The sequence below is a fragment of the Crinia signifera genome, chromosome 6, assembly GCF_055691185.1.
Source record: "Crinia signifera chromosome 6, ASM5569118v1, whole genome shotgun sequence".
NCBI classification, from domain to species: Eukaryota; Metazoa; Chordata; class Amphibia; order Anura; family Myobatrachidae; genus Crinia; species Crinia signifera.
Genome location: NC_139222.1, coordinates 220,467,641 through 220,491,233, shown reverse-complemented (window position 1 = coordinate 220,491,233; position 23,593 = coordinate 220,467,641). Strand labels below are relative to the sequence as shown.

The window sequence follows — 23,593 nt, the reverse complement described above, 5'->3', positions numbered from 1 at the left end:
CAAAGAAGACATTGTGGGAGCGGCAGCCATGCAGGATATCTAGCTGCTATGTCACCCGCAGTTGGTGTGTGCTGTAGGCCCGTGTCTCATGATGAATGGTCATTCAGGAAACATTTCACACAGGACCACAAAAACGCTGTGTGCTGACAGTTTGTTCTGGTGAACTGATGACTGCTGAGCTAACCTACCTGTCCACTTCAGTTTTCTCTGTGTTAATATTGCCTGAGTTTGATATAGCATACAGTGCTGATTACAGCAGGACAGTCCCGCTAAGTAGAGACTCTCCCACTGTCCCTCCCACGGTGTCTGCTGTACTCCTCCTATCTGATTTGGAGGAGACACCTGGAAAGGTAAATTACTGAGTTTACTTTTTAAACTGTTTATTGACACTTTTTTTGCAATAATACAACAAATAGACAATTGGAGCATAGACAGAAGGAAAAGGTAGCGTAGCCGGGAGCCGTGCTATTACACAAGTACTGAAAAAAGTTATGCTACTTCAAAGCAATACAGTTTATGTGAAGCCACGCAGTATTTTGGAATGACATCAACTAAATAACTAATCATACCGTAAGGTGGGTGTATTATTCGTCACTATGAGTAGTGCTATCAATGCACATTATGTGTTGCCAATACCACTTCTCCCCCATGTATAATGCAGAGATGTGAAGTGGCGGTTTTTACCTATGGGCTGCAGCCCCCCCCCCCCCCCCCCCAGGTAAAATCTGCTACTATCTCTGCCTAAAGTAAAGCCAGATGCAGTCTGCTTGTGACTGGCAGTGACTTCCTATTGGAAATACGACCTGCCATTCACTCAAGACATCCCATTGGGAGGTGTTCCCTCCCTCTGTGATGCCTCTCTCTGAGCAAATGCGCAGCAGCCCCCAAAACGGGTTCTGCGTATGCACAGTACCGCGGACCATACTGCACATGCGCCGGACCCGGGAACCCGATCAACCCTCCGGGGGCTGCTGCCCCTAACATCACCGGACACCGGGATGTGGACTCACAGTAGCATCACTGACATAGGTCACGCCCCCTGTGGAGGTAATGCCCCTAATTCCGGGCACGCACCTTCGGCACACACGTGTCGCAGATGTGCCCGCAGATGCATGAACGATCAGAGGCAATGGCTGTTCCAACAGCTGCAGCTATCGATTTCAACAGCTGCGGCTTTCATTGACATATGCATGCCACTGTGCCTGGCTGTGCATACAAAAAGCAATAAAGTTTTTTTTATTATTCAATTGAGCCACTAGTGCCAATGGGGGGGGGGGGGGGAATTGATCGTTGCATGTGCTGTATTCATACAAGTAGCAGTCAGTGATCGAATCCCTGCCGAAAGAAGGAAAGTGGAAATCGCTGGACAGGTGAATTAACACTAGTCTGCTAAATGTGTGAAGGAGGCCCTGTCAAATAAAGGCAAATACGGCCCTGTTAACACGTCTCCCACTGTTTGAGCTACTGTATATAAATAATTGGTAATAAATACATAAATATCTTTACATGCTGTTTTCAGAATAGAAGTCTGTAAAAGGTACAGTACACAATGTAGTTGCTCCCCCTAGTGGCTATATATTTGCTTTCTAGTTACTCATAGAAACACAAACAAACAAAGCTACTAATGTTCTGACAAAAGCTTTAAAGTGATAACAGAAATGTTGGGAACTAAAAAGAAACTGAAGAAAAAGGCTGGGACAACATTGCCACACACGGCAGTAAATGAAATAGAAAAGTCTGTACCTGAATTAGCACAAATCCCCCCTCCTGTCCCGGGAGAAAAGGTAAGGTCATTGTCTACTAATTGTGCTGGGAGAAAATGTGACAGATTAACAAATGCAAACAAAATCATTTGGGAGTTACCTTTGGGAAACATGGACGTTCAACCAATATATACAGCTCCTTAGCTCTGCTCTGGACACAGGGACAGGTGGGGAGATTGACGGGGGCGGTACACCTATCAAATCATTACGCAGGTGTCCTAAGGCGAGGACAGAAACCTCCTGTGGAGCAGAAGGGGAGAAGCTCGCAATCATATGACTTACTAGTAAGCCCACTCAAAGCAAAAGCTTGGAAAGCTAGTCTGCTACCTTCTGTGTTTGTGCATGTGTGAGAAAGAGATGTAGTTCTACTGTCTGCCAGCAGATGGCAGTGTTTCGGAGACTCACAGACACTAGGCACATATATATAGATGATATCCTGACAACTATGATTTACACAAATGATGTGGCTAATAATGCCATGTGAAATGGTTGCTTTCATTTACGGTAGCTAGCTCTAGAATCTAGATGGGACCTGGATTAAAGGGATAATATAGCAAAGCCTACTGTAAATTTAACAAAAATAAAATTGAAAACTGTTGAACTGTGGAACATAAACTAAAGAAAGCCACAAGGTCCCTATACTTATAAATATGTTAGCAGGTAGTACATTGAGTGATTTCACACACACGCGGGGACACACACACACACACACACACACACACACACACTATTATATATTAATACTAGCTGTACTGACAACATTACCTGGCTTTTAGTCATTTATACCACTTTTCCACTAGCAAGCCGAGCTAAACCAGGGATTTTGTGACCCGGCTTGTGACCCGGCTCGCCAGCACTTTTCCATTAGAAACCCGACCCGTCATTAAGTCGGGCTGGTGTCGTCATTGGCAGGCAGGGCCATGGCGGTGCTGGGAGATGACAGCATCTCCCAGCGGCGCCTTTACAGTGCAGTGAACGGGACCCAGGTCGCGTTGACCTGGGTTACTTGTTTCCACTGCCCCTGGACCCACGAGTGTCCCTGGTCCAACCAAGGTAACTACCAGGGTTGGAGTCCCGGGTCAGTCAAGCTGGGATTTTGTGTTTCCACTAACAAAAAACCTGGGTTAATAAGCAAGTGCTTGTGGAAAATAGGTATTACTTTCTCAGTTTGTCTGTAATTCCCCTCTCTTTCTCTCTTCTCTCGAACCCCCCCCCCCCAACTCTATCTCTCTCTCTCTCTCTCCAAACCCCAATACTCTTCTTTGCCTTCCCCCACTGTGTCTCTCTATTACGTCTCCCTCACTCTCCTGTGTATCACTAAAGCTCTGTACACACACATCGATTTGCTTTTGATTCGATGTTAGATTTGATTTTCTGTTAGATCTGGCATTAGATCTTTCCATTCGATTTGGCATTAGATCTGTACTTTTGCATGAGATATCGAATTCGATTTACATTCATGGTACATTGTACACATTCGATTTAGTAAATCGAATTCGATATTTCCTTGGCTGCACAGTAGATTTTTCTGTTCGATTTTGTGAAAACGGGAGCGCGCATCGAATCGAATGTAGATCGAAAGTGACACAAAAACCATTCGATTTTGTTTAGGATTCGATTCAATTTTGCTTCTATAAGCAAAAACAACTAAAAAAATCAGGAAAAATTGATGCATGTGTACAGGGCTTCACACTGCTGGGAGGGGTCAAAGGTCAACTGTCATAACATTCCAATGTGACAAAATCATTTTCATCAGTCTCTGATTTTATATATTAGGCATAGTTAAGTATGTTACCATGAAAAATATCAAAGTACCAAATCCACTGACAAAAGTAGCAAGGTAAAACTAACAATAATGTAACATCAGGAAGACAACAATAATCAAGGATTGATAAGAAAACTAAAGGTTAGTGCACGTGGAGTTCAGTCAAGGTCAATGTTTTAGTTTAGGTCAGGGGTCCTCAAACTATTTTGCTCTGGGACCCCATCAGGCAATAAAAATAATTGCGAGATCCCAGCAAGTTACTGCAGAAAGTCATCACATCACATGTGTAGTCAGCAGACAGCACATACATGGCAGCATTGTGGAGGCACAAAATGATGGGAGGAGCCTAAGTAACAGACAATTCAACAGATATTTCAGACTCCTTCAATCACTGACTGAGATTCGAAAAGTCATCAGCCTGATGGTCAGCAAAATGGAGTCGCGACCCCATGCTGAGAAGGTCGGGACCCACTTTGGGGTCAGGACCCACAGATTGAGAACCGCTGGTTTAGGTTAATGTTAGTACACAAGGAAGAAAAACTTTAGGTTACAAACACCTAAAAGACAGCAACTGATCCTAAAGATAAAGCTGCGTACAGACTACACAATGGTGCTTATTCAGATCTGATTGCAGTACAAATTTGTTCTCAAAATGGGCAACACCATGGGCCTTATTTTAGTTCACTCTTTCTGACAAAATCCTTCTTAGATGGACAAAACCATGTGCACTGCAGGGGGACAGATGTAAAATGTGCAGAGAGAATTAGATTTGGGTGAGTTATTTTGTTTCTGTGCAGGGTAAATACTGGCTGCTTTATTTTTACACTGCAATATAGATCTCACTTTGAAGTAAAACCCCACCCAAATCTAATTCTCTCTGCACAAGTTACATCTGCCTCACCTGCAGTGCACATGGTTTTGTCCATCTAAGAAGAAATTTGTCAGAAAGAGTGAACCAAAATAAGGCCCCATGTGCACTGCAGGTGGGGCAGATGTAACGGGTGTGGTATGTTTCACCGACAGTTGGGATCCCAACAGTCGTTATCCCGACGTCGGGATCCCGACTGGCCAGTGTCAGACAGCGTGGCCAGCGCAACAAAGCCCCTTGCGGGCTCGCTACGCTCGCCACCTATTCTATTCTGGTACTTATATAATATCTGGATTCCCGGTTTTCTTAGGAGACCGCGCTTCGGGCACGGTGGCTCGCTGCGCTCGCCACACTATATAAAATCAACTCAATGCGTAGTTGGATAGTAGGGGTATGAAAAAATGGGGTGCATTTAACATGGGAGTCCAGATAATACATAAGTACCTCTATTCTCCCTCTATGGGGATCGTGACCCCCACGAGGGAAAATAGCTGACGGCCGTCGGGAACCCGGCCGTCTGTGTTTTAACAGTCGGGATCCCGACTGTCCGGACCCCGTCCGGCTCCCGATGTAACATGTGCAGAGAGAGTTAGATTTGTGTAAGTTATTTTGTTTCTGTGCAGGGTAAATACTGGCTGCATTATTTTTACACTGCAATTTAGATTTCAGTTTGAACACACCCTACCCAAATCTAACTCTCTCTGCACATGTTACATCTGCCCCACCTGCAGTGCAGTATGGGTTTTGCCCATTTTGAGAACAAATTTGTACTGCGATTAGATCTGAATAAGGGCCAATGTTTGTACCCAGCAATGTCTAGCATAACAGGACCCTGCGGTGGTGCCGGCATTGTCAAGTGCATACACATAAATTGTTTATATGTTACTCGTAGGTTCAATTATGTAGTAAGGGATAGGGTTCACTTTAGAGATGGTTTTAGATCTCATGGGGTTCTAGACAAGATACCGGTTTGGGGCCCTGTTCTATCCAACAATCCATAGCACTATATTTTTGCTGCAGATTGCAGGTGGCATCGATAGAGTACCTTGGGCTATGCACAGTACCAATAAATGTTCAGCTGTATGAACATCAGCATTGCATGTAAATCTGAATCAGGCTCTAGGTCTTTTGGAAATAGGCTTAATACCTGTGTCACATGTAAAGTGTACTGACTGTCGTTTTACCTTACATTTTTTATCATATCAAAGAACATTAAAGGGACTTTGGGAGTGTGGTCAGGTCCATATGATGTCATGACATCATGCAGAAGTTGGGCAATGCGCCTCTGGGAACATTTTGGATGACTGGGATATCTTTAAGTGGCCCCTTGGGACCTGTTGGGCCCTAGGCAGGCACCTAGGTTGTCTTGTGGAAAATCCACCTCTGGTTCACTTCTGTTTGTCCATATATTTTATGATTGGCACTGGTTTTGTCTATTGCATTGACCATAAATAATCTGAATTGGTCCAGGACCAGCAATCCAAGGCACCACTGCAAGTGCCAGAGGCACCCCGGTGTTTGAACCACTGCTCTAGAGGATATACAGTATTTTTATGTTACTTGTGTAAAACATTAAATAATCGTAGACTATCGGTTATACCCTTGTGTGTTATATAGCTGCTGGCGGCTCTTCAAGACTGGAAAAATCAACAAGTGCTTACATCAACTAATAATGGAGAAAGGACCACAAAAGACTTAAGGCTTGTTTTCAAATGTGTTGACTCAAATAACAAAGGGTGAGTTTAATGCCTTGCATTTAGCATTAGAATACAAAATATAATAAAAACAATTGAGTGGCATAATATTTAAAAGTTAACATGTTTGGAATTAGCTGGGCCTAATTCAGACCTGTTCATTTTTGTAGCCCTTCGATCAGGTATACTCTGCCCTGCCACCCCATGCAGCCCAGCGATAAGCTGTAAATCCATTCACAACCCCTCACCAACTAATGAGTTTCCTAGTGTGTGCAGTCCGTGCGTAACCCGGGACTTACTTGGTGGCCATGATAGAAACAGGCTGCTCAGGGCCGGAGCTGACGTCACATGACTTCCCGCCAAACACCCGGGCATGCCTGCTTTTTGCCAGACACTCCCAGAAAACGTCCGGTTACCACAACCAAAGGCTGGCTTTCCGTCAATAAACTTGCGCATGGCCAGCAATCAAATTAATGAGCAGGATCTTATTGCAGGATGGCCATGCGCATGCGTACTTTGGGCCATACGGATGCACAGTCTATTGATAATAACCTGGCCTGCGTATTCACAGCCATGTGATCATGTCTGAATTAGGCCCATATCTGCTGTCATGATGACTATCAGTTGAGGTTTAACCAACTAGATCACTGAAGTTCAATATGATATATGCATCGCTAATCTTCAGAGGAGTTGTGCATTACTGCTCAATTTTGTAATAAGTTTAAAATACATTAACTTGTCCCCCATACACATCAGTGGAGGAGCGAGCTGGGCATGCACCCATAGAGACAGAAGGAAGCTGTCTCAGCTGTCTCAGCTGTAGCACTGAAGAGCCGGGAGGTGATGGTCAGCTTCTTCTCAGGGACTGTGTTCTGTGGCAACAGGATGTATGGCCCCTACAGTATCTTACCCACTTCCTCCTCACAGACCATCACAACCTTGATGGCTGCAACTAAAGCAGAACACATTTAACAGAAACCTCCAACAACTGATAAGTTAGGGTGAGGAGGGTGGGTGGTTGGGTTTATGTTGGGTAATATGAATAAGGGGATAATCATTTAACGGGGTTAATTGAGATAACAGTATATGGCAGTCCCTGTTGCGGTCTGTATTATACAGTAGTCGCTAATCTTGTCTGTAGTATATGGCAGTCTCTAGTCATATCTGTAGTAAATGGCAGCCATCGCTGCTGTTTGTAACATATGGCAGCTGTTGATTCTGTCTGTAGCATATGCAATCATCAATGCTGTGTGTAGCATTTGGCAGTCATTAATGCTGTGTGTACCATATGTCAGTTATTAATGCTGTGTGTAGGATATGGCAGTCATCAATGCTGTGTGTACCATATGGCAGTTATTAATGCTGTGTGTAGCATTTGGCAGTTATTAATGCTGTGTGTATCATATGGCAGTCATCAATGCTGTGTGTACCATATGGCAGTCATTAATGCTGTGTGTACCATATGGCAGTCATCAATGCTGTGTGTACCATATGGCAGTCATTAATGCTGTGTGTAGCATATGGCAGTCATTAATGCTGTGTGTACCATATGGCAGTTATTAATGCTGTGTGTAGGATATGGCAGTCATTAATGCTGTGTGTACCATATGGCAGTCATTAATGCTGTGTGTACCATATGGCAGTTATTAATGCTGTGTGTAGGATATGGCAGTCATTAATGCTGTGTGTACCATATGGCAGTCATTAATGCTGTGTGTACCATATGGCAGTCATTAATGCTGTGTGTAGCATATAACAGGCATTAATGCTGTCTGTAGTATATATACATCATTTATGCTGTTAGGATCTATGATTTGTCTGAGCAGGACCCAAGGATTGTATATGGCTGGATGCCTTAAAATGACAACTAAGAGGTTTCATATGGTTTTTCTTCTCATATAAGAACTTTAACTGGTTTATTAATAGTGGTAAAACAGGTAGAGAGAGATTTGTAAGGCATGATGTAGCATTAAGGGCTGGAAAATATAGTTAAGTTGGGTGACTGCAGAGAGTGGCCCATACAGATACATTTCTGAGGAAATAAGACAGTCAATTAGCACTAGATCAGGCATGTCCAACGTTGGCCCTCCAGATGTTGTGAAACTACACATCCCAGCATGCTTTGCCACAGTTTTGCTATTAGATTAGAGAATGCTAAAACTATTGCAAAGCATGCTGGGATGTGTAGTTTCACCACATCTGGAGGGCCAGTGTTGGACATGCCTGCAATAGATATTCAGAGGATACTCTGCATTCTGTTAACACAGCAGCAATTGTAATGTGTAGTGGTGCACAATGGTAATAGCGGAAACTTGGAGCACATAGGAGACTGGTAGATGCTCAGTTATATTAGATCTGGGATAGCCAACTCCAGTCCTCGAGAGCTACCAACAGTTAATGTTGTCCAGATCTCCTCACAGAGGGGTAGATTTATTATAGCGGCGCCTATCGCGCCGCTATAACAGTTCCTGCTTCGCCTCATTAGCGAGGCGAAGCAGGAGGGGACACCGACAAGATCTATTAAGATCTTGCCGCCGGAGTGGGGAGCGCTAACTCCCCCCTCCGGCGATGTCCCTCCTGGAGACAGCGCATCAGTTAATACTGATGCGCCGTCTCGTTCCCCCCGGCCGGCTGACTGCGCATGCGTGGGATCTCGCTAGTCTCGCGAGATCCCAGTGCAGCTGAGCGCCAGCAGCAGGGACAGCGCTGTCCCTGCTGTAGGTATAGGGCATCGCCGCCTGCAGCTGGCGAAGTCGACAGCTGCAGGCGGGGGAACGGTCAGCGATGCTGACCGTTCATAAATCTGGCAGGAGGCAGGGGCGCAGTGCAAAATATCGCCCCTGCGCTATGCCTCCTGCCCCACACCGCCGGCGTTAGAGTAAACGCTAGGCGGGTGTGATAGATCAGGGGAAGCGCTATCCCCTGCTATAATGCACAGGGATAGCGCAGATTCCCCTGATCGCCGGTACATAAATCTACCCCAGAATCACAAGTGAAGTAATTAGCTCCACCTGTGGATCTTTTAAAATGTGTTAGTGAGTAATGAGTGCACCTGTGCAGCAGCTAGGTTGTCTGGAAAATGTGAACTGTTGGTAGCTCTCGAGGACTGGAGTTGGCTACCCCTGTATTAGATGGTACTCGGAGAACAACAGGAGCACAATGGAAAGAGAGAAGCTCAGTAATAATAGCTGGTACTTGGAGCACAATAGAGACTCCCTGGAGACTGTGAGATTGTTTAATAGTAATGACTGGCACTTCAGTTATCACAGCTGCACACAGGCAACTGGAGAAAGCACTTAGTTATACCGACAGCACAGCAGGAACACAGTGCTGGGAGTATCTCAGAAATATACAGGGAATTTAGCAAACAATGGATAGCACTTTGAGACTGACAGCAGCTAATGAAGCAAATTGGCCTGTGGAGCCAAATTCTGGAAATGGCAATCTGGAACTACACTAGCAAGCAGGTTACAGCAGAATTTATACAGGCAATGAGTAGTGACCAAAGGCTTACATAGAGCACCATGGCTGCCAAGTCTCCGGAGACATGTGCAGGGAAACTAGTCTAGAACTGCGGTCAGCTGATCTCAGGTAAGATGGCAGCACTCAAGTCCTACAGGGCCAAATGAAGTAAACTACCTCTGGTACTGTTACTGCATGAAACATGGGTACTTGTGTAGTTTCACGGCGCCGCCGCGCGCACACTCTGGCTCAGAATTTTGGCAGCCTGCCAGAGGCTCTGATTAACCGTGCGCGTGCCGCTCTAGCTCAGACAGAGTGTGCTCGCACCGCTCTAGCTCTGTCTGACTGAGCTTGTGCCGCTCTAGCTGTACGTAAACAGCGTAGCGGCCGGCCAGCAGCAGCGCTGCCCAGGCGCTGACAGGTCAATGTCACTGTGGCACTTGTAGTTCCACAGTGAAATAGGCAGCGCCTGGGCACCGCTGACAACGGGGGTATGTTAAAGTGGACACCCCGGCACAGCGATGCCGGGGCTTCTAAACTGTACGCGAGATTCAGACGCAATTGTGCCACTAGTGGACGCCACAGCTGTGGACCGTGTAAATCCCACTATCCACGCCCACCCGAAGCGTGATGAGCGCAGCGAGCCCCGCGAGGGGCGGCGGTACGCGTCCTACGACCTTTTCATACCCTCACTATCCACGTTGGCGTGGAGTTGAGAATAGAAAGTGTGGCGAGCGCAGCGAGCCACCGAGCCCGAAGCGTGGCGAGCGGACGCGGATACCTTCACAGCTATCCGCGTCCCCTCGCGGGCTTCACAGGTGTCAGCGTCCGCTCGGGCTCGGTGCGTGGCGAGCGGACGCTGACACCTGTGAAGCCCACGAGGGGACGCGGATAGCTGTGAAGGTATCCGCGTCCGCTCGCCACGCTTCGGGCTCGGTGGCTCGCTGCGCTCGCCACACTTTCTATTCTCAACTCCACGCCAACGTGGATAGTGGGGGTATGAAAAGGTCGTAGGACGCGTACCGCCGCCCCTCGCCACGCTTCGGGTGGGCGTGGATAGTGAGGCTGATTCAGGAACACATTCACCTCAGTGTCTCATACAGGGCTACTGCTGACTGATTGACTGACAACGCAAACTGCGTAGCTCCCTGATTGACTACGTAACGCTGTCCGCGCGCGTCTAAGCCGAAGTGCCCGGAGTGTGAATTGAGACGCTAAATAAGTTAGCGTCTACATTGGGAACACCAGCGGTGTGCCGGGGTGTGCGATTTATAAGCCCCGTTTGTCTGTTTTTAAGCCCCGTTTGTCTGTTTTTTACATGATACACTTCATTATATTTGGCACGCGCATCGCTACGCTACCTGGCAGGCTGCCAAGTTTCATAGCTAGAGCGGCACGCGAGCCTCTGCACTTCCGGCGCCGTGAAACTACACAAGTACCGAAACATGTCCTGAAAGGCCAATAAGAGGGATGATTGCCATGTACAGTAGTGACATCACAGGGTACAATACTGTAGCTTGCCAATCCGGTGTGTGACATGCTGTTTGAACTACAGTATATCGCAGTAACTAGTACTGTCTGTAGACTTCACTAATATTATGTGTTGTAGTTATAATGCTATCTTTAGTACATGGCAGTCACTGATACTCTCTGTTTTATATGGTAGTCATAGAGGTAGAAAGTAATGAGCCCCATACATCAGCAATCACAATTAATGGTTTTAGAGATCCAGTGATTTTTTTGGCCAGATAAATGGTTTCTACAATCTATTTGACTTGCCCACACATTACAGATTTATTTCAGTGATCAGCAGATTTTTCCCGTCTAAAGATTGCATCTTCATATCTGGAAAGTGCCCATACATCACCTCAAATCGATTGTCATTTCAGATGTTACTTCTTTTCATAATGTAAATAGAAGAAGACGAAACGAGAATGCCTACACATATAAAAAAAACAACGGCAGATAATACCAGATTATTAAACATGTTTAAAAATCTGATTCAGCAATCGATTGGCCATCCCTATTAATTGTTGATTGGGATTGCCAAAAGGGGAGCCCACACATTAAAGATTAATTGTGACAATCATCTCCAGATCTGAGGATTGTCACAATTAATTGCTGATGTATGGGAATGGGGAGGGGGTAGATTGCCATGATGAATCTTTTGCCCCGGGCGACAGAAAGGCCATAATCACTTCTGATAACTCTCATATCTACATATTTCTCTTAGATCTCTATTCTGTTTTAAAATGATCTCGCTGATCCCAAATATTCCCCACATTTCTCTGAAAATATACTTCAATACGGCACTCAGACAAACACCATGCCTTAACCTATTTGTGGAGGCGGATAGGAGGATAGACAGTGTCTAGATGGACAGGCAATAGTTTGACCCCAAAAGTTTGACATGCACTAGGTCGACATTGACAATAGGTTGATATGTATAAGGTCGACAGTGACAAAAGGTTAACACAAGCAAAAGGCTGACATGGAAAATTTGACACATGAAAAGGCCGGAATGAGTTTCTAACTTTTTTTGTTGTCAATGTGGACACCTGAGCACGTAGACCCCAATTTGTGTAGAACGGACCCTCACATAGCGCGACCATTTGTCAATATTAACAGTGCAGGACAACTTTTTGTCAAGGTCTAATGACTGGCAACCTAGACACTGTCAAACTAACAAGATAACCAATGTACAAAATTAATTTAAGGTTGCACATGGTAACATACAGGGGTATATTCAATGATCTGTGCGAGCTGTGACAGCGAGCAGTGCTGACTGCTCGCTGTCACAGCTCACACGGTCAGTATTCAACTGCACACGCCGTTTCCCCCTCGCTAAGTTTTTGCAGCGACGGGGAAACAGAGTGTGTGGTCGCTAAAACTGCTAGTCGCGTGGCTAAATGCAGCGGGCTCCTTGCATTAGCCACGAGCCTCGTCTTTTGGGGGAATCCTGGCTGTCCTCTGACAGTAAGGATTCCCCCAGAACGTAAAATAGGGTGAGCGGCCGGTGCGGGGGTTAAACGGTGAGGGTCGCTTGTTTTCGGCGATCCCCGCAGTTTAACCCCCTCACTGGCTGCATTGAATATGGGCCACAGTATGTCACACACCAAATAGATTTATGTTGTTGTTACAATGGATGTATAAGACAGACCTACACTGCTTTCTCCTTAAAAGTGCAATTACACCCAGTCCGATATTGTTTTTGAATTTTGACAGATGGAATCTAGATGTTTACTCCCTGTATTTCACCCAATCACTTTCATCTGGTTTTATGAGAAGGTGGGGACCATTCATACACCTGGGTTCAGCTGAATCACGATCTCGAATATATAATGCACTAGAATTGAGAGCATAGGAGCTTGGAGTGACGAATCACGTAGGCCAGGGGTGGCCAAACCTGTCCTCAAGATCTACCAACGGTGCATGTTTTCCAGGCAACCTGTGGATCTATAGTAGGAATGAATGCAGCAGGTTTGAAAATGGGACCGTTAGTATTGATTACAGCTGTGCACCTGCTAGGTGATCTGGAAAACATGGACCGTTGGTAGATCTCGAGGACCGGTTTTGCCAACCCTGACGTAGGCGATCTAGGAGCCGTTGTCTTATTGAAATGTTGAGATTTTGCATTGTTGACTCGTCCTCTGTAAACATGTAGTAACATGAAGTTTTTTGATCTAGCATATACTGTTGTACCCAGACTTGAACGCATAACACACTATGGGCAGTATTCAATGAGGCTGATTCGCCATTTTGTGCTATTTTCGTGCTGTACGGCGATTTTTTGACTAAAACGTTGAATCACCCTATTCAATCACCAGATGGCGAATACATTTCAAGGTTTTTATCGCCATGATTCACCGAGTAGTAATCGCTATCTTTTTATGGTGAAGTGGAATGTGAACTTTTAAAATAAAGTATTTTGTTTTTTACATTTGGTGTCAGAAATCAGGAATTTTTTCTGAGGAGGGGCATGCTATTTTTATTCATGTGCTGTAAGCACATGAATATATATTTAATTTAAATTTTTTTTACACAGCAGCCAGCAGGGGGCCGGGAGCCGAGCCGCTCATTAGATATTCATATATTCACTGCACCCGATCATTACATATGCACGATCGGGTGTAGTGAATACCCGGTCCCCTGTTGGCTATCCCGGGGGGCAGCCTGTGCTGCCTGGCTCCCGGGGAGCCCACCTCCCCCCCACAAACAAATCTCCCTGCCTGCCGCCGTCCTCAGGCTCCCTGCGGCATCGCCGCAGGAGTTAAAATTCACCGTCCAGGGGCAGTGAGCCCCTGACTCGTTGAATACTGGAGCCGGCGAGGTTTCGGAACGCGGCGGGCAGTGGCGAATGTGCAGCGAATCCTAAACAGGATTCGCTGCACATAGTCAAAATTCTCATTGAATACTGCCCTATATCATTTAGTGACCATAGCTTTTAATAATGCCTATACTGTCCTTGTATTTGACTTCCCCACAAGACAGAGGTCTTACAGATATTCTGCTTTGTGTTTTATGATGATTGTGACCTCCTACCATGCACAGATAAGTTCCACCCCCCCCCCCCTTTTCCCTCTTTGTCCCCCCCCCCCCTAATATACACTGGACATTCAACAATATAGTTAGCAAACATCAAACTATTGCTCCTTCCCCCTCCACCTCCCCCCTTGCTCCTTTTTCCCCGTTGGGCGTAATTCCCCCCCAAAATTCTTATTCTCCAAATATATACCTTCTGATACAGGGTACTTTTGACGTTTATGAGTGACGTATGTGTATTCTGATTGTTCATACAAATGGTGTTGTTTTCTGGATTAAGAAATTCCTAGGAAAGCTACTAATTAGAACATATATTGTACTTTTTGCTGGAGGACAATTGGTTTGCCTAACTGTATACCTCAACACTCGAAATGTACTATTGTTACTCTCACTGTTATGTGCGTTGTTTTCATAACCCTTTAACATACGCTACTGTGATTTGTATGATGAAAATAAAATTGAAAAACCCAATACACATACAGTTTTTCTTCCACTTTTCTCGACCCCAAATTAGAGGACAAGAACTCTCAGCTCCCCAACCCCCACCTTAGACACAGCAGACGCATAAGAGTGACATTGAGTTTTACTGTTCATTTATGAAGTAGTTACAATGGTAAGGTTGTTGGGTAATAATGCAGTATAATCATTTACTTCAACAATCTTTTTACATGACACATTATCAACCCGGCACCTAGCAATATATACCCTATACCCTAAGTTAATGACAGGGACAGCATTGCAATGATATGATTTTATGAGAAGCACCAAACCCACTTCCCTCAGTAATTAGACGCATCTCCCCTCTGGAGAATCTCCCAGGGAGGGACATTTTAAAGATGTTAAAATCAGACATAGGGCGAGATTTAATGAGATGCGATTTTCTGACTTTTTCGAATTTTCCGCAAAAACCGCCCGAAATCGCATGTTTTCCAAAAATTGCACATTTAATAGGATGCGAATTGCGGTAAAAACGTACGTTTTGTGGCAGAAATCGCACATTTTGACCTGTCGATTTTTTTTCTCACACTTCAATTCGCATCCAGATATTTTCCCATTATAAAGTATACAACTCGCAAATGTAATAGGGTGCGATTTTTGATAAACGTTACCAAAAATTGCAAATAAAATAGACCAGGTTCTGACAGGCGAATTTGACAGAACCATGCACAGATCATTGAGATCTGTGCATGGTTCTGTCTTAAAAAATGTGCAAACGTAAAAAAAAATAATCACGTGGGGTTCCTCCTAATGTGCATAACCAACCCCGGGCTCATTGAGCTGGCCCTGGTTCCAAAAATATGGGGTACAAAAGGCATAGGGGTCCCCATATTTCTCAAACCAGCCCCTGACTCTTGGACAGGTCCTGGTTCCAAAAATACGGGGGACCAAAAAGTGGGGGTCCCCCGTATTTTGGAACAGCACCGGGCTCCAACAGCACATGGTGTCATGCCACACCATGCGCACTATGGTTGGTCAGACCTGGATGGGGTACGTAAAAAAAAAATTACAAATAGCTTTTCACATGTGAACTACAAGTCCCAGCAGGCCTCCCCCGCATAAAGCCAACCAGGGCTGCCACCAGGAATTTTGGGACCCGGGACTGATTTCTAGTCCAGGCCCCAGGCACTGGTCCCCGCCCCTCCCCTTCACTTACCCCTATGCTTTTTTCCCCCCATATTTTTGCCTCAATGAGCCTGGGACTGGTTATGCCCAGGAGGGGGGACCCCATGCCATTTTTTCCTTTTTTTTTTACACAAAAATGCACATTACCATGTCTCCCAAATTACACATGTCCTCAAATTCGCATGGTTTCATGACTAAAAATCGCACCATATCACATATTTTTGCAGCAAATTCGCATATTATTAAAGAGTTGATTTTCTACCCAAAAAATGCGATTTTGAAAAATGCGCTAAGGTGCGATTTCAGAACCTTACTAAAAAATCGCATCCCATTTAAACTCACGCAGAGGGTATGTTTAATAATCTTTCTAAAAATCAAAAGTGGGGATTACCCATGGCAGCCAATCAGAAGCTACTGTAGCTATCATTTCTCCATTACATCCTAGAGACTGATAGACAGAATCTGACTATGGGCAACACCACTCCTTGGGCCTGGTTCAGACCTGATCACTGTGCTGTGAATCTTTGGAACCCAGCGATCAGGTATATGCCGCCACGTCAGAGTGGATCCCGGAAGCTGTGCACGGCTGCAAACGCATTCAAAAGGGGAGAATCCATTCGAATTTACTCCCAGAAAATGCCGGGGCATTCCCAGAATATGTTGCCATTTGCAAAATGATTGACAGGAGGCCACCATTTATAAGCGGCCTCCTGTCAATCATTTTGCGAATGGCAACACAATGGCTTTGTTCACAGGAAGGTCCCCCCGCATGCACATTGCGTACAGTGCCCAGGCACGGTCGTTCGATAATCAGCAGGAAAGCGATTTCGCAATCCTTCAATCAGGTCTCTTGTCTGTTTTAGTAGCTTATATTTAAATCATCCCTGTAGTGTTATACTTATCATTTTACATAAATTAAGTCCAATTAAATTGAATTAAATGTGAGCAGTACTAAACTAAATTATAAAACAAATTATCTTTATGTAGACATTAGGCACATGCGTTCTGTACTGCAATTGATGTTTTTATAATTTATTATTATTATTACCAGTTTCTTATATATCGCATACATATTACGCAGCGCTTTACAGAGAATATTTGAACATTCACATCAGTCCCTGCCCCAGTGGAGCTTACAATCTACATTCCCTACCACATGTACAGGCACACAAACATTCTAGGGTTAATTTTGTTGGAAGCCAATTAACCTATTTGTATATTTTTGGATTGTGGGAGGAAACCAGAGTACCCGGAGGAAACCCACGCAATCACGGGGAGAACATACAAACTCCGCACAGTTAGAGCCATGGTGGGGATCGAACCCATGACCTCAGCGCTGTAAGGCAGTAATGCTAACCATTACACCATCCGTACTGCCATATAAGGAATGTACCTTCACTTGCACTGTAATGTTAACATCATTATAGAAAGAAATACTGTATTCACCAAACACATCGTTTTTGCCCTAGATTTCTCATTGAAAATGAAGTGCAGAGTGCTCTAGAATTATTTGGCTTTGTAGTCACCAATGAAAGAAAGGAATTCATAAGAAAATCCATTAATTCTAATGAAGGGTAAGTGCTGGTAATTAAGCCAACTGTGCCAAGCACCGCCAAAGTAACCGTAAGTATGGAGCATCAATACAAAAACACCTATGGTACTCGCTGAAAGGAGGCATGCTGCAATTATAGGTTCATTACACTGTACATTACATGCTATTTTCACGGTGGGGCTGTAGAAATATTTTTGAGAATGAAACCAGTGACGACATGTTCACATGACACATTTTGTGTCACATATTCATTTAAGTGGGGCCCACAACATGTCAGTTTTCACTAGAGATAGAGGAAGATGTAGGTCTTCCGACGAAGCACCCTGAGTGGAAAAAAATAACTAGGAGGGTGGTCTGACAATTGTCTTGATTCTCTGATTTTGGGGTACTTTCCAACAGGGACCGTTGGAAAGAGAGTCCCACTTCACATGGCACTCCAACTCCACCATTGCCATGTTTTTATTTTTATACAGTATGTGCTTAAATTAACTTAGAAATCCATCTTAAATCAGAATTTTAATGACAAAGTGAAGCTAACATACATAGCTGTAATAGTTGCCAAATGTGACTGAGTCAATATACAGTAGGTCAGTGATGGCTAACCTTGACACTACAGCTGTTGTTGAACTACACATCCCAGCATAATGGGCTGTGTAGTTCAACAACAGCTGGAGTGTCAAGGTTAGCCATCACTGCAGTAGGTCATACAAGCAGGGCAGGCGACAGGGGGGGTCAAGGGGGACAAGTGTGACGGGCCCCAGAGATCTGAAGGTCCCCAGAGTTTCCATACCCCGGTATGGCCACTGCCTGTACTAGCTGGCCTGTCAGTGACCCTTGCGGGCCATCCGTCTACTGTGCACCATCTGTTTTTGGCTCAGTCTGAATGACTCACGGTGTGCCACTGCCATCTTCTGTATATGTGCTCTGCCACTTGGCGCGCAGAGCCATCTACTCTGTGTGTGTGCACGGCCTGGGGCCGCAGGCACACAGTTGTACCTGCCGCTGGTGCTGTGGCCTCAGTCTCTGGCTCCAGAACTTTTACTGCGCATGCACGGGTCGTCTGTTCCGCACTCTGCGAAAGACCTGCCCTGCCTGCTCGTAGTGCTCAGCATTCTTTTGTGAAAGTGACAGGCCAGCAGCAGCCAGAGCCAGCAGCCAGCAGGAGCCAGGAGCCAAGCCAGCAGGACTGAGAACGAGAGAAGTCCGCACCTGAAAGCAGGATCTGGAGCAGCAAAAGGTTAAATGAGGCTCATGCAGAAGAGCGTTGTGTGGATTTGGGATTAGGTGGGGGGCCCCAGAAATATCATTGTACAGGGCCCCGAGATTTCTGTTGCCGGCCCTGCATACAAGACGTATAGATAAGAGTGATAAAACCATTGTAATAAGCTTCTCACACTCACTTACAAAGCCCTCACCCATTTCTCTTCCGTTTATACATCTGACCTCATCTCCCTTTACACCCGCCATCTTCGCTCCACAAATACATGCGCCTCTCTTGCCAATTGATTACTTCCACCATTTCTGCCTCCAAGATTTTGGCCGTGGTGCTTTCTACATCTGAAATTATATACCTCTAATTATCTGACTCTCCACCTCTCTACAAAACTTGAAACAGGCTCTCAAGACCCACTTCATCCAACCCGAATATTTCTCATTCTAACCCATTGTTACATGCTCACTTCTGTATTGTCACTTCTACCCCATCTGTGCCACCCCTGTCTGCCTGCCTGCCCCTCAAATTCGGAATGCATTTTGTTAGGTGCTGCAAAACGCTATTTGCACCATATAAATAAAAGATAATAATAATAGTTAACTTTGTTCATCCACCAGAGGGCACTCATTGCACTTGAGACTATAACATATGCTCAGAAACTAGTACAAGAATAAACTTTAGTAAACTGCTACTATATACAGTGGCAGCTCGTACCTCTGTGGAGAAGGGGGGCTGCTGCAGTGCCGGGCCCCTCTCCCCCTCTGCTGCTGCCACTGCTAGGCCCCACCGCCGGTTTCCAGTCGGTCCCCGCTCCTGGTGCGTGACCAGCACATGCGCAGTAGCTTCTTCGGTACTGGGCATGCGCTGGCCCCCAGCCTCTATAGGCTGCTTTGGCAGCAGTCCATAGAAGCATATTCACAGAGCCCGTTCTAGCCCATGCGCAATATCGTCCTCTGTACTGCGAAGTATTATCCTCGGTACTGCGCAGTATCATCCTCGGTACTGCGCATGCCCAGAACTTGTTTTTATGGGCTGCCGCCGCAGCAACCCAGGGAGCGGGAACACCTCCCAATGTGACTGCCTAGGGTGACTGGCAGGTCGGACTTCCAACAAGAAGCCACTGCCAGTCACAGTGAAGCCTGTGCAGTACTGTAACTGCATCTGGCTTCACACAGTGGCAGATTTTACCTGGGGGGTGGCGCAGCCCTGCAGCCCATAGGTAAAAACCGTCACTGGTATATAGATATACAGTATTCATTTAGCAAATACTAAAGTAACATCACCTACTCACTTGGTCGGTGTCATGATTATGGTTATACCAGCAGATGAGCGGCTTTCAGGACGGCTTTGCATAGCGCTCCACTATGCAACGCCGTGCTCCCCCTCCGTCGGCGCCGGGCAGGGGGAAAGCCGCTCAGTGTGTATGCACTGAACGGCTTTCCCCGCAGTGATGATTGAGATCATCGCTATCCATACACGCTGGGCATAGTCGCCCAGTGTGTATGGACCTTTAGTCAGGGACCTGCCCTGTATATAAAAGAATAGATTGAAAAACATGGCTTCTGGCTCCTGTAAGACATTGAAATGTGTTGCTGATTTTACATTCTTTTAGGTCATTCTGTATCTCCTATTATCTTCTATCTCACCCACTTTAGGAATCTCAACTTCAACGCATTCCAGAAACTTGTTACAGACTGGCAGGGTGTGACACGAGATTTTCACAGAGAACTCAAAAACGGATTTTCAGTCATTGATTTTGGTGAGAAAATATAACTTTTTACTAACTATAAAATTGCTGCATATTTGTAATTCATAGCTATTTCTTAATGAAGGAAGTCAAATGTGGCAATTGCAGTATGATTTGAAAAATTAATCTGACTGTACACCACACCTGACTAATGAGCTTCTCCTTGCTCCTTCCATGCAATGTAATCCTGTCTCTCTTCAGCAACCCCCCCCACACACACACACACACACAAAAACATACTTGATTTTCTCCTCTCTTTCTCCCTCTTACTTTATATAATTACATAGTTTATCATTAGCATTACTTTTTTCTTTTACTATTGTACTTTTTTGAAGTCCTCAATTTTTCTCCTCTATAGTGGGTACTTGTTTCCGAGCAGGGCGCCCAGTATGCGATAAGCGTACAGGTCTATTCCCCGTACTAAAATCGCATCGCATCGCATGGGCCATTTTAGTGCCGTGCGATGCAATGCAATTTTTTAATGTAATTTATTCACTGCTCCGTTGGCCCCAGGGGATCGCATCGCATTGCACTTCCCGCTAAGTCGCATGCCGTCGCATGCGATTCTATTGGGTGCAATGCCATGCCATTAGCTATACACTTAGACATACAATGATGTTTTAGTCATCTCTCAATTCCAAAAGGAAGTAATAATGATGTATCTTTCATTTAATGCAAGTTTCCTTGGTTGACCATTACATCTACGGTCCTCAATGGTGCCCATTTCTGTGTGCTTCTTCAAAAGTACTTGAATCTCACATCTTGAAACCCCAGTCTGCTTTGAAATCATTGCCTGGGAGAGACCTTGCTGATGCAGTATAACTACCACGTGTCTTGTTGCTGTCCTCAATCTTGCCATGTTGAATGATTAAGACTTTCACACAAAACTGTCTTCCACAACCTCCCCTTTTTAGCAGAGTTTGGCTGTTCCTCACCCAGTTTTAAGGATCATGCACAGCTATTTCTGTTTCAGTTAATTAATGTTTCAACCTACATATGAAAATGATAATCATCATCATCGGTTTAATATGATGGAATAAATCATACACCTGACTATAATCATACAAAATCAATGATGTAATGTACTGTTAGTGTCCCTAGAAGAATTGATGTTGTTTTGAAGGCAAGGCGTGGTCACACCAAATATTGATTTCATTTAAATTAATTTTTTATTCATTCACTTTTCACAAAACACAATAGCATAGGAACTTTAGTGAAGAAGATGAAGGATGGGAGTGAAGCAGGGTAAAAGAGAAACACTATTTACACTGTAAGAGGATAGTACAGACTGAGCAAGCATACTAAATTCCTTCCTCTTACTTGTCTAGCTGAATCTTACAAGAGTGCATAATCTCGCTATGCATGAGGAACTAACATATCTCAGCTTCTGTCAAGTTTTATCTTTCCTCACATGTATCAGACTCCTACATTAACCCCTTGGGTGGTATGCCCGGAAATACCACTTTACATTAGGTGCACGCCAGTGGTGCCTCCAGCGGAGCACCACTGGCGCACTACCTTTAGGGGTCCATCCCTGTCACACACCCCCTTCCCCTCCTGACGCCTCCCCCTCCCCACCCCCTCCGCTCCAGCGATCATACCCGGATCGCTCCTGCCGCCATTCACTGTGACGTAGGTGGCAGGCTCGGGGATGGTCGGTGTGGCTCGGGAGAGTTCAGGCACCCGAGTCCTCCCGAGCCGCCGCAAAACATCCCGTACTTACGCTGGAGCGGAGGTGAGGGGGGGGGGGGGGGAGGTGAGGAGCAGGGAGCGGCGGCTTCCTAGATTCTGTGGTGGGTTTTGCTGGGGCAGGACAAACCTGCCCTACTAGGTTTGCCCTGCCCCAGCAAAACCCACCACTCAAAGGGTTAACAAAGATCTAAAGCATGCTTAGAATGAGTAAATAGGGACATAGGTGTTATATAATGCACAAATACAGTGTTGGGCTGATGCACAAAGGGCCCACTGGGAAAATGTAATGGGTAGCGCCCTTGCTTAGAGCCAATCTCCAGAGGGAGTCTGGCCAGCCGCCTCAGTAGTCTGCCTAACCATTACGGAGTGTATGTGGGCTCCTTGATAAATATATATACTGTATTGAGAAAGTGAGTGATTTCGGGAGTCTTCTCATTTTTATAAAGCAGCAATAATTTACACAGATCAACCAGGTTAATTTTGCCACGTAATTGATTGCCGCTTTAAAAAATTGTGCAAAACTCTCCAAAAATCTCTCACTTTCTGATTCTCTCACCCTCTTACATTTGGCCCCATGTTTCCAAGTAAGCCATACATTGTAATTCTCTCCCGGCTTATAGATAAAGATGGGAAAATAACAGCTGCGGATTTAAGGGAGGCCTCTAAGCTAGCTGGAATTCACTTTTCAAGCAAAGAGCTAGAAGAGATGCTTCAGGCAGCCGACAAAAATGGAGATCGGGCAGTGGACATGAGTGAATTCATTGAGATAATGTTAAAGACCAACCTGTTTTAAACAAAATAAGGAAATCATCAAATGATGTCATGCATGCTGCCTGAAAATGTATATCAATAACTGCCCATGCATTTGTTTTGGAACAAAAATAAAATCTATGTACTGTTTGTGAATTCTTTACCGTTTTTTGTTAAAGGGGACAGTCAGTTACATAATTACCAGTAGCTGATATAGCATTGGGAAGCCAATATGCAAAGCATATACAGGAAGAACATAAAAGTTATTTGCTCCCCTCCCAGAGCGAACGGCTGCAAATGCATGCGAATAGATATGTTCACTCACACATACTGTACATTCTCATGTGAGTGTGTGTGTGTGTGTGTGTGTGGGGGGGGGGAATAATTAAATGATCGGCAACCATCTAATGATTGTTTCACCCTTTGGCAAATATAGCAAAAATATCGAATCCCTGTCAAAGAGTTATTGAATCTAAGACTGAGCATGTGTGGCCATGCATCCATGGTTGGTCACACCTAGACTCTAGCCACAGGACCTGCTGGTTTCTTGCCAGGCCTGAGTTAGTGTACAGTACAGTACTGATTCTTGTGGGAGGTATTGCAGCAAGTGATCCACTTCCATAGCCTGAATAAGAGGAGGGTGCAGGGCATACTGTACCCCAGGCCCCCCTTTGACAGGCTCAGGGCTCAAAGTGGTCCTGGAGAGTTGATGGAACTCATTTCCCCTTTGTCCCTCCAGCAGCTTCCTTTCCTCTCTTCTTCACGTCAGTGGTGGTTACAGCATGACATCACATATGCCATGCCAGAAAAGGGAGCCGTGGGGACAGGCATTTTGGTTGGAATTACTGTGCATGGCTGTGGTGGAGGTGGAACTGAGTTCCCCCTACAATTACAGGTGGTGGAACCTGGATAGCGCCCCCAA

General features: G+C 45.3%; 1 protein-coding gene across 1 annotated transcript; it reads left to right on the top strand.

Annotated features, from left to right (window-relative positions):
- Nucleotides 1–1,632: 1,632 nt before the first annotated feature.
- Nucleotides 1,633–22,778, top strand: LOC146007218 (uncharacterized). Its single transcript, XM_083145570.1, has 5 exons — nucleotides 1,633–1,784; nucleotides 6,014–6,132; nucleotides 17,187–17,291; nucleotides 20,138–20,241; nucleotides 22,542–22,778. The coding sequence occupies exons 1-5, from the start codon at nucleotides 1,659–1,661 to the stop codon at nucleotides 22,712–22,714; spliced, it is 627 nt and encodes a 208-aa protein (XP_083001696.1). The 5' UTR covers nucleotides 1,633–1,658; the 3' UTR covers nucleotides 22,715–22,778.
- The last annotated feature ends 815 nt before the right edge of the window (nucleotides 22,779–23,593 follow it).

Bases quoted from the DNA above. Each gene is read 5' to 3' on its own strand.
- LOC146007218 (XM_083145570.1), top strand. From the start codon at position 1,659: ATGTTGGGAACTAAAAAGAAACTGAAGAAAAAGGCTGGGACAACATTG. The intron at 6,133-17,186 runs GTGAGTTTAATG...TTTTTGCCCTAG, and splicing joins GTTGACTCAAATAACAAAGG to ATTTCTCATTGAAAATGAAG. The intron at 17,292-20,137 runs GTAAGTGCTGGT...CACCCACTTTAG, and splicing joins TCCATTAATTCTAATGAAGG to GAATCTCAACTTCAACGCAT.